Source organism: Musa acuminata, chromosome BXJ1-6, assembly GCF_036884655.1.
Source record: "Musa acuminata AAA Group cultivar baxijiao chromosome BXJ1-6, Cavendish_Baxijiao_AAA, whole genome shotgun sequence".
Lineage (NCBI taxonomy): Eukaryota > Viridiplantae > Streptophyta > Magnoliopsida > Zingiberales > Musaceae > Musa > Musa acuminata.
Window position 1 is genome coordinate 21,569,363 of NC_088332.1, and position 10,448 is coordinate 21,579,810.

At 36.3% G+C, this 10,448-nt stretch overlaps 1 protein-coding gene across 6 annotated transcripts in view; it reads right to left on the reverse strand.

Moving 5' to 3' along the window:
- LOC135585036 (uncharacterized) overlaps positions 1 to 9,995 on the reverse strand; it is a 76,880-nt gene extending 66,885 nt beyond the window's left edge. For 2 of the 6 annotated variants that reach the window (XR_001978561.2, XM_065188008.1), the window contains exons 1-10: positions 9,577 to 9,990; positions 8,943 to 9,128; positions 6,591 to 6,680; positions 4,747 to 4,820; positions 4,502 to 4,657; positions 4,194 to 4,311; positions 3,891 to 3,946; positions 2,049 to 2,103; positions 1,905 to 1,961; positions 1,705 to 1,806 (exon numbers count right to left, since the gene is read on the reverse strand). Coding sequence is in view for 5 of the 6 variants with exons in the window: in XM_065188008.1 (XP_065044080.1) it covers positions 1,705 to 1,806; positions 1,905 to 1,961; positions 2,049 to 2,103; positions 3,891 to 3,946; positions 4,194 to 4,311; positions 4,502 to 4,657; positions 4,747 to 4,820; positions 6,591 to 6,680; positions 8,943 to 9,128; positions 9,577 to 9,681 (999 nt within the window). In the remaining variant the exon portion in view is untranslated. Of the gene's footprint in view, positions 1 to 1,704; positions 1,807 to 1,904; positions 1,962 to 2,048; positions 2,104 to 3,890; positions 3,947 to 4,193; positions 4,312 to 4,501; positions 4,658 to 4,746; positions 4,821 to 6,590; positions 6,681 to 8,942; positions 9,129 to 9,576 lie in introns of those variants that run through there. The other 4 variants (XM_065188007.1, XM_065188010.1, XM_065188011.1 and 1 more) reach the window with 4 other exon arrangements.
- Between the last annotated feature and the right edge of the window lie 453 nt (positions 9,996 to 10,448).

A 10,448-nucleotide genomic window follows, 5' to 3' on the forward strand; every position in this document is an offset into this window, starting at 1 on the left:
AATAGGTTATAAGTATGAAAAACTGAATGAGTGACAGAGTGAGAATGATAGTGAATGAGAGTGAGTAAAAGTGGGGGAGGGAGGAGAATTTAAAGGGCCAAAACAGGACCTAAGAGCCAATTTGAACACTGGGACCTGGTATGACCAGAGGAGATCAATACGGCCGAAATCCAACCATTATATGGTTGAAATCTGACAGTTGTATGACCAACGGTCAAGTTCCAACTGCATCGGGTGATACAAGAGGTGTACTGCCCTCTACAACCCCTAACAGTGTCCGCGTATTGATCAGCTGACGAGTTGATGGACTGATATGTATTGCCCATGTCATACTGTATCAGGCAATACATCAAACCGTGAGCATGACCATTAAAGGAAATCGTGCTTCCAAATTTCAAGTGCTTTTATCATACAAGAATGTTTAGTTCTACAAAAAGAATAACTTACTACCAATATTGACTAACTAGTATGTGGATCAGAGAGTAAATATAAGAACGTACAGGGTGATGTGGCCAATGTTCAAATCAATGATCTAAAAGCGAAAAATGACCATATGAAATAATATAACATAAAAATGGTAAGCATCCATGTCAATGTCATGTCATTTCCTAACCTTTTTCAAGATTTGTCATATACTAACATATCATTTTCATACCTGTTTAAGCATAATAAGCTGCAATAATAAGTCTAAGCATGGATACCTGTTTCTCTGGAATTCTTGATTTAAAAAATCTAGCTAGATGTTCTGTCAAAATTTTAGACAGATGCCCTATCTGTTCACGATGTTTCAGAGAGCTCCATCAATGATGCATAATTCAAAATAATCAAACAGTACATGTAATTGAAATTAAAAGATCTTATTAGTTTCACATCAATGATTTTGCACATGCTGTCACAACCTGATTCAATGGAATTATTATACATTTATACTTGAACCATGCGATCTAAAATATCTCATCCAGCCTCAAATACCAACAACCACCTACCATCCAATTTTGTTGTGGAATTAATTTGGGCATCACAACCTCTCAGTGACACATACCAAACAAGACATACTACATCAACATGATAATAATTATGAGACTCCGTTTGGTATCCAAAGTCCAAACCATCACACCCTAAGTCAAGGCGTCAAGCCAGCACAAAATGGATGCCAGTAGGATAATTCCACTCTAACTGAACAATTTATAGAAACGCCAAATGCTGCCAATAGTTAAATACTGAATCCTTGATCCAGAAAAATGTTTTGGCCACTGGAGCATCAACTTTCTTTTTAAGTCTAAACATATAGGATTTCTTAATCAATATGGACCATGAAACAGACAGTCAAAATATAATAAAAGATTGCCTGAGGAAGAAAAATGGTAAAATGTATGCTGAAATATCAAACTCATGTCACATATCCCAAGCCCATTCTAGTAACTAAATGGCACTATGCCACAGTTCACACTATTACAGCAAACACTAGGTAGAATGCCAATGTTTGTCCTAGGCCACATTAGGTTGCTTGAGTGCATTACCGTATTTACAACACCATGCCTGAGCATAGCAATCACCACTATGTAACAACCATGGTACTCACATTTATTTACTAGCAGGGTACATAGCTTGGAATGGATTATGCATCAGCCCTAGTCATAGAAGTAACAAATATTTGCATATAACCAAGCATGGGCACATTAAGTTGAGTAACAAAATGTATACCTCACTTTCTGTAACAAGGGATAAAGAATACATTCTGATAACATTTGCAACAGCTCGTAAGACCAATCGTCGAAATGTAGGTTCCCCAGCTTCCCCTTCAAGCTGATTTTGAATGGGAAAACATATTAACAAGATGTGAACATAAGTTAGATCAATGTCCACAACAGCAAACATAAAACTGAAGTAGAGTAGTAGACCACCTCAGCATTTGTTCGCAGCGAAGTCATAAGAAGAGAACATATTTGGTGGCGCAAGACCTGACGTATCAAATGCATTCAAAAGGATTGAAGATCCAAAATGGAGAGATTTTGACTACGAAGATAACAAAAAATGTGACACAAAACCTTTTCATAAGGTATTAACTTTTGAAACATTGCTGTGTAGTTGGACAAAATGAACCTGCAATGGACACAAATAAGGACAGATGCTAGAGTGACAGATAAAATCATTTGGTTTATAATTTGCACATTCTATGTTCCATAAAATGTGTATATATATTTATGTATAAGCATATGTACAAATGTGTATATTTGTATCCATCAACTAATGAAAGCACAAAGGATTGCAAGGAAAGTTCTATACCGGAACGTAGCTAACCTAATGAAGCTAGTTGTAAATCTTCCTGCATCTTTTCTATGTGATAGCAACAATGTTCATAAAATCTTAGGAAGTCTAAATCAACCAGATACTATGTTCATGTCTACCATTAGTAAGCACATAGATCAACGGATGTTTTCCCACCAGATACCATGTGTGGGATGCTATGTTTTTTTTATATATCAAACTTATTGACTGCACCATCTAATTATGGAAGCAAGTGAGCATAAACTCAGAAACAAAAAATAAGAAATTCAAAATGTATAGAACAGATATGAATTCAAATGGTTAAAGTATTTAAAAATAATTTTCATTCAATTAATCAACAACTAATGGGGTTATGAGAAAGAATTTGGTAGCTCTTGAAAGAAGGTGCACCTTCTATAAAGACCTATAATACATCATGACTGAGATATACGTTAAAAACAAATTTAAAATCAGCATGCTCAAAAATTTTATAAGGCAAATGTGTCTACAGAAAAATTCAACAAAAAGCCCTCTTTCTCCAAAGTCGTGATTCCTCCAAAAACACGAAAAAATAAATAGATAGCTCACAAGTACCAATAGTAACGAGGTAATAACTAATGTAGCAAAATATCTAGAAAATTGATTTGTCATAAGGATATGTCATCAGTCAGCATAGTCTACAAGACTGTTCTTTTTTTATCAATCATTCAACTCAGTTTTCAATTAAATAATACAATTAACTAACAACATGTCTTGATGAATTGGAGTGGAGCATAAACAGTGTAATAAACCTTTTGGGTTGCATGTGGCCATTGAATGCTCTGTCGATTTTTTGTACGAAGAGAAAACAGAAAAGATAAAAAGGAGAAATTGGTGTTTCAATAAGGCTACAGGCAATCAGGATATAAAAAAAAAAAACATAAGTATATAGGTGGTTGAACATAAAATAATAATAATTCCTTAGAAGCACATTTGAAAATATCTTACATTTATCAGCATGAGAAATAAAAACCAGACCTAGTGATGCAAAAATTGTGACAAAAAGTTCAGAAGCCATTCAATGAGATTTTATGAAATACTTGTATGCACAACCTAGTAACAAGGAACGTAAGGGGCAGCTCATGATGGTCTATGTCATATATAATGACATTATTTTCAATGGAAAACCCTTTTCGAGAACAACATCATCATTGACAAACAAAAAAATGACTGGTGAGAGCACCAAAATTTAAAGGCTTATATTCAATGATATTTCCCAGCAGCAGAATCATGGGAAATAATTTGAGCTTCAAATAGAAACACATGGGAAAAAAGAAGAGTTGACTTTTGTGAATTCTATTTACAAATATTAGAGCATCAAACTTTAACGACTGACTTGAGTGAAATTGCATAGATATGTCAGTACAACTGTCCCTTGCTTATAGTAAAAAAGATGTACATGGAGTAAGAGTAGTCTATATGAAAAGAAACAATGCTAGAAACGTAATTAGAATAATGGCAAGAGCAAAAGAAGATATAGAAAATCATAAATTAAGAAATAAAAATGTTCAGGCGGCAATAGGCAAATTAAATCAGGATATCATGTGAAAAAATAATTTAAAAGGGCATAATAAAATCATTACTCAAGTATATCAAGAGCAAATGCCCGTTGAAGTGAAATAACTCGCAACCAGATCGCCTGACAAAGACAAAAGTGAAAGGTACTCAGATCATTAGTGTGCATATTTTCTACCTTCACAGAAGACAAAGAACAGTAGGCATATAACAGTTAAAGGAAACCAGTAGGACATGGCTTATTGATGAAAAAAATAAATCTTGGGAGATAACTACTAGTGCAAAATAATAATAATGTTTTATTTCTTTTAAAGCATTCATAAAAGAAAAAACTTTGCAATAAAAAGCTCATTGATTCATTCAACACATACAGATCCACCTGCAGCAAGTGCTGTCAGGTCCTCAAGCAGTCGAAGTCCAAGTTTACCAACTTTACTAAGACCTTCTCGCTTTGCTGGCCCTTCAGAAACAAAATCACTATCAAGTGACCTGCAAAAGTTCAAGTAAGCTAAATGATGAAGTAACAAAAGGCCAAGCTCAAAATTATGTGAATACCAATTTCAATAACACTTGCACATGCTATATTAGAGAATGAAAATATGCATAAAACACATGGCAAAATTATCATTGCAATAAAAATCATAAATAAGAGAAACAGGCAAGAGAAAGAATTACATACACTGAGTTATTGAAACTACGGCTAATATCATCCATAATGGTACTAGCTCGAGACGTGTGACTGCCAGAACCAATTTTGCCAGGAGGAAGTGATTCAATGCAAGCAACGCTATCAAAAATAAGAGCTACGGCCTGCCTGAATGTAGCTGCAGCAGTACTGACCCACAACAAATGCAAATAAGAGACAGTTAAAAAATAAAGCTCGACTCAGGTCAGGGTATTAAGATAGCTTTCTAAAATACACACTTGCGCACACTGTCAGAAGATCGACTGCTCTCAAGTAGACGGAGACATATACCAAGAGCTTGAGCCATGTTGTCCTAAAAAGTACAAATATTCGCCATAAGTGATCATCTAAATAAAAGCTGCTCTATGAACATATTGGCACTATAAAGAAAAAAAATAGAACTTTTAGTGGTCATGTTCTCAGTAATTATATAGAAGGTACTACTACAAAAGGCATGTTATAGAAACCCTGAAAAGTAAAACATAAATGTGCAAACATGTAATGATAATACCTTACAAAATGTACACATACCCGGACATGTCTGTATGCATGTTTGTCCACATATACACATACGATGCTAAGTTGTACCAAGCAATATGCTTACCACCAAGTACTAGTATCTGATCTCTTATAAAGTCGAATCACATCCGCCCACTTGTGATCTTTCACTCAACACATTAATCCACCAATAACAATAGTAAAATGCTCCATCAGTACCAATTTTGCCTATTGCTAGCTGCTCACTCCAACACCAACAGTGGCCATACAACCTGGACTGGGCCTCCCACATGACCCTGTGCATGCGATGCTAATGTCCGCTGCCACCGGATGTTGTTGATATGTCTGCACCACCTACACCTACCAAATGCACTGGAGTCAGCTCCCCTACCACACGCACACAGACACACCCCTCCAAAACACAAAAAAAAGAACCTAGCAACCTCATCAATGGCCGCTTCCTTTCCACTGCCTCCTACAACCTCAATTCCACCTTGCTTGCCATCACCGGCTATCCTTGCAACTCTCTCCAAGAATGTGAGCATCTGCTCGTAGCTGCCTACTTCCCCTTGTTTCCTGCCTTTGTGTCCTGCCCCCTCTTGGTGCTAGACTGATATTCTAATCGTAGATATGGGTATTTCATCAATCTTTAGTTTTGCAAAAGTCAATTGTATGAAACTTTGAGACACTTGCCAATCAAAACTATTCTTCACACCACATTTCAATGATAGATCATTGAGGCAGCTTGTCTTGTTTTTTAAGTGAAAATTTTGGATGTACACCTTTTTTTCTCATGATCCTCGAGGCCATATCTATATGATCCAGATTTATCACTGGCACTCTATTATATTCATGGACTAGATTCAGATACATGTTAAATACTTCAAAATTCTTATGGCACCTTTGAGTACCTATACAGCTTTGGTACTTGTCATCTATAGTTAAATGCATTTTAAAACTTTTTCCCTGAAGAAATTTGATTCTATAAATAATCACTTACAATTGAATACTTCTAAGATACTTGGGAGATGGGCATTTACTAGGGACTCCAAAGGAATTTATTTCTCTTAAATGTTCATTTTAGCTAGAGGAAAAGAAAGATATACATATGTACACAGAAATATAGATTATTGTACACGTATCTTCATATTTGAGAGAAAATCAAATTAAGGTTAATAAATAAAAGTGATGACATTTTATTATATTTCACCAATATTCTACTAAAAGAATCTTCTTCTTAATGAGTGATGATCTAGATTCATCAATTGTTTGATGTTGTTTATCATAATGTCAAACTAATATCCTAGCTCTTCAATTAAAAGCCAAAGTTTGTCAGATATCATGTACTTAAATAGTTATAGTTGAAAGCATCAAAGATTTATTTTTTATCTTAAACCATAACCAGCCAGTGAAACAATCATCTAGAACACTTGAAAAGAAAAAAATAAAGGTTGTTTTCACTTAAACAAGTTTTCAAGGATTATAACTTAAGACGGCAAGAATATAGATATGCATGCTAATCACAATCTTTTAATCGGGCTAAAGGAAAAAAGAAAAGATTATGAATATGTCATTTTTTGCTCACCTCCTCTAAAGGATGCAAATGTGACTGGAATACAATTAAGATAGTCTGCAAGGTTTTAAGCTGAACACTCTCATCTGTCATCTCAGCATGCTGAAAAAAGCATATCAAAAACATCATAGTAAAATATTCCAAAAGACTATAACGACAATAATAATAATCAATAAATATTATCTAAGTATCCTTACACAAGCTACAATATCATATAGTTGGATCACTACATTGATATTGTCACAACAAAAGGAGGTGAAAAGCTTCTGATGCAAAAACTCCTCAAAATAAACCCCATAAATATACATAAAAATAATGCTAAAAATTAACTTACATTGTTAATAAATGTATCACCTATTAGCATATTTATTACTGGCCAGATTCTTTAATGTTTTGTACTCAGTGATTTAAAAAACGCTAGGCACCAAGGTGCCAAAACGCCCGAGGCGCTAGGCGCTCGCCGGAGCGAAACGAGACGCTAAAATATAAAAATATATAAATAAATTAATAAATATAATTATTTAAATAAAAATATGATATTAAATTAAAAAAATCTTACAAAATCACAATATCACATTAACAAAAAATCTCAAAATTCAAAACAATAACAAAAATTTTAAATAAATAAAAATTAGCAGTATTAAAATCAAAATAATATATTATTAATCTAATAAATAAAAAAATATTGTTACTAGTATACAGTTAACAGTATACTGTTAATATACTGTTAACGGTATACTATCAAGTCGATGTGAGTAAAGGGAGTAAGAGTAACAGTAGCGGCAATGGCAGCGGGAGTGGGAGCGACGATAGTGGCAAGCAGCGACAGTAGCGGTAGTGGCAGCGACAGCAATAGCGATAGCAGCGAGCAACGGTAGCGGTGTAAGAGTAAGACTAAGGTTGCTGATTGAGAGAAACAGCAGCAGTAGCAGGAGCGAGAGCGGGAGCGACGATAGTGACAACGGCAACAGCGACGGCGAGCAATGATAGCAACGACAAGCAGCGACAGTGGCAACGGAGAGCAACAACAACGAAGACAGGCAACGATAGCGGAGAGAGGCAGCGGCAATAGAGAGGAAATGTCTGCGGTAGAATCACGAGCAGGGTTAGGGTTGGGGAAGTCACGAGAGGGATGTTGGGAGGCTAATATCGATGCTTTAGTTGGTTCAATCGAACCAACTGAAGCACCGGAGACCGAACCAAATGTAAAACATTGGTTCGGTCGCCTGGTTTAACCCGAGCACTCGCCCGAAGCGCCCGACGCCTGGGCTCGGGCGAGCGCCTAGGCGACGCCTCTTTGAAGCGAGGCGCCTGGACATGAAGTGAGGCGCTCGGGCCTCGCCTCGCCTTGCCCGAGCGCCTAGGCGAGCGCCCAAGCGCGCCTATTGAAATCGCTGTTTGTACTCCATTTAAAACAATCTAAATAAAGATCCACGATCTAACTTACTGATTTAAACCTTATCACATCTATTTACTCAGTTTCTTAGTTGTTCTCTACTAATCCATCACTTTACAGCTTCAGGAATCATCATTGCAGGTTGCAAAGATCTGCTCCAGTTAACCTAAGTGACTCTTTAATGTCCATCCATATGAGCCCAATAAAATCAGGCTCATCAATCTTATGGATCGATATGCAAACATTTTGTATAGTGACTTTCATGAAGCATAAACCTCAGAGAGAAGCCTACATATATTTTGACATATCTAAATTAGAAAAAGAAAATTGGCCTTCCTAAGTAGGAAAACAATTTGCACAAAGATACAAGAAAAAATAAAACAAAGTGCAGGCAAACCAAGGAGCATTTACTCTTATATACAACAAGAAATCAAAAAGGTGACACATCACAGATATAATTATTTCTTTTTACCATAAAAGTAGCTTCTTTGGGCTCCCAAAACAGGAGTTTCTAGTTTGTGCAATAGCTTCTTGTTGGCAATAGAGAACTCTCTTGCCAAAGCATGAAAAGAGTTAACACTAACCCACCTAAAGAGACAGTAAGGTTCAAGCCACCTAACCCCAAATCATATTAACATTAGAATCTTTAGGATGATGGGAAATAGTGTTTTTCTAGTTCATGTTCTAACATTATTAGTATCAGAATCTAAAATCCCAATAATAGTAATATTATACATAACAAACTTAAGAAGCATTGGAGAAGAAAAGAATATAAAGAACTTCGTATGATAGGAGTGTTCGTACAGCCACCGCAAGCCATGGACCCCCAGCAATTTTGCTTCAAGTACAAGGATACCTTTCTTGGACCAGGCACTCATAGAGCATAGATAAATGGATAGTGAAATACAGGCACTGAATTTATATATAAAATGTTTGGAAGTTGAATGCATGTTCAATGAGAATTTTACCTCTTTCAAGGTGGAAAGTATATATTTCACAGCTGATGGCGTAACAGCATCATGTGCTATGAGCTTTTGCAAACAAGAAAGTCCGATGACACTAAGTTTTACTGACTTAACATCACAAGCCATCAAAAATATGCGCAATATGTCCTCATTGTGAGCAATTTCATTTGGACTTGACAAGGAGCGAAGCTGAAGATAACACCATGAGATCGTGGCATTAGAACATAAGCAGTTGCTACACCCAGAAACAGAGTTAAAGAAGGCAACAACGATTTACTAAAGTGATTAGGAACAGTTCCATAAAAAGAAAAGGCATGTTCAATGAGATCGGTGACTCGATCAGATCTGACACAAAACTTTTGACACATAGTTCAAGAATCAAGGTTATAACTTCAAAACATTTAGCACAGGAAATGCAAAAGATATGGGTTAATCAGAATGTCTATGTATCAAAACTATTCCACACATTGCCCGTCTAAGTAATAAACCTCAAAAATTATTTTCGTGGGATAAAAAGAAAATTACAACTGAATTGAAGCAATAAGACCTAAATCACAAACTAATCAAGCAAAATCTTTCTCATATGTAACTGTGGAGAAATCATATATTTCAGATCCGAACAAAGACCGACGGTCACCTTCAAGATCGCATGCTCCGCGGCATCCTTCACAGCCGGATACCTTCGGCGGGCTTCGACAGACAGCGCCCGCAGATCGGACTCGAGCACCGCCATAAAAGCCATCCCTTACCTCGGAAGAGGTTGATTCCTCTAGCTAGTGTCACTCCGATCAGAGAAACGGAGGAGGGTTAGGGTTCGGATCTCGAGGAAGGGAGAAGAAAGCTTCGGAGAGAACAAAGAGAGGGACGACGCATCGCGAGATCGCGAAAGACGGACGAAGAAGAAAACAACCAAGTGGTGAGTTTCATTTTCTCGCCTTCGCTTTTGATTTCGTCGTGGCGAACCACGATGACTCTGAGACGAAACGAGCGTGCCAGTCGTCTGATCTTCATCTGACGGCTTTAACCAGAGATCTAAATGGGTTCGAGGGCATCGCACTTTTTTGAGGTTAACAGGCAGGCAGCGAACGATGATACAAAGCAATAAACCACCCGAAAACGTTTTGTGGTAGAACTACCAATTGAAATTAACAGGCTGATTATTATAAAGAAGGCATCAGAGCAAAGCAAGAACTCGAAAAGGAGTAACCAGTGGCGAGGGTTAGAATATGAAAGGACCAGAGTGAACCAGCGAGCCCCACGTCACTGGGTCACTCGTGGAATCGATGCGGGTCCATTGATCCGATCGTCCGTTTAATTAGACATATTTTCAAATATATAAAATAATTTAAAATTATATGTCCTTAAAAACTATAAAATATTAAAATTAATAAAAAAAATTCAACTAGCTTGGATAAATAAAAAATAAAATAAAAACGTCAACGAATATTATAAAAAACTTTTTTTCTAAATTGAATAGTATATGATAATATTTTGAAAACTAAAAAGTGA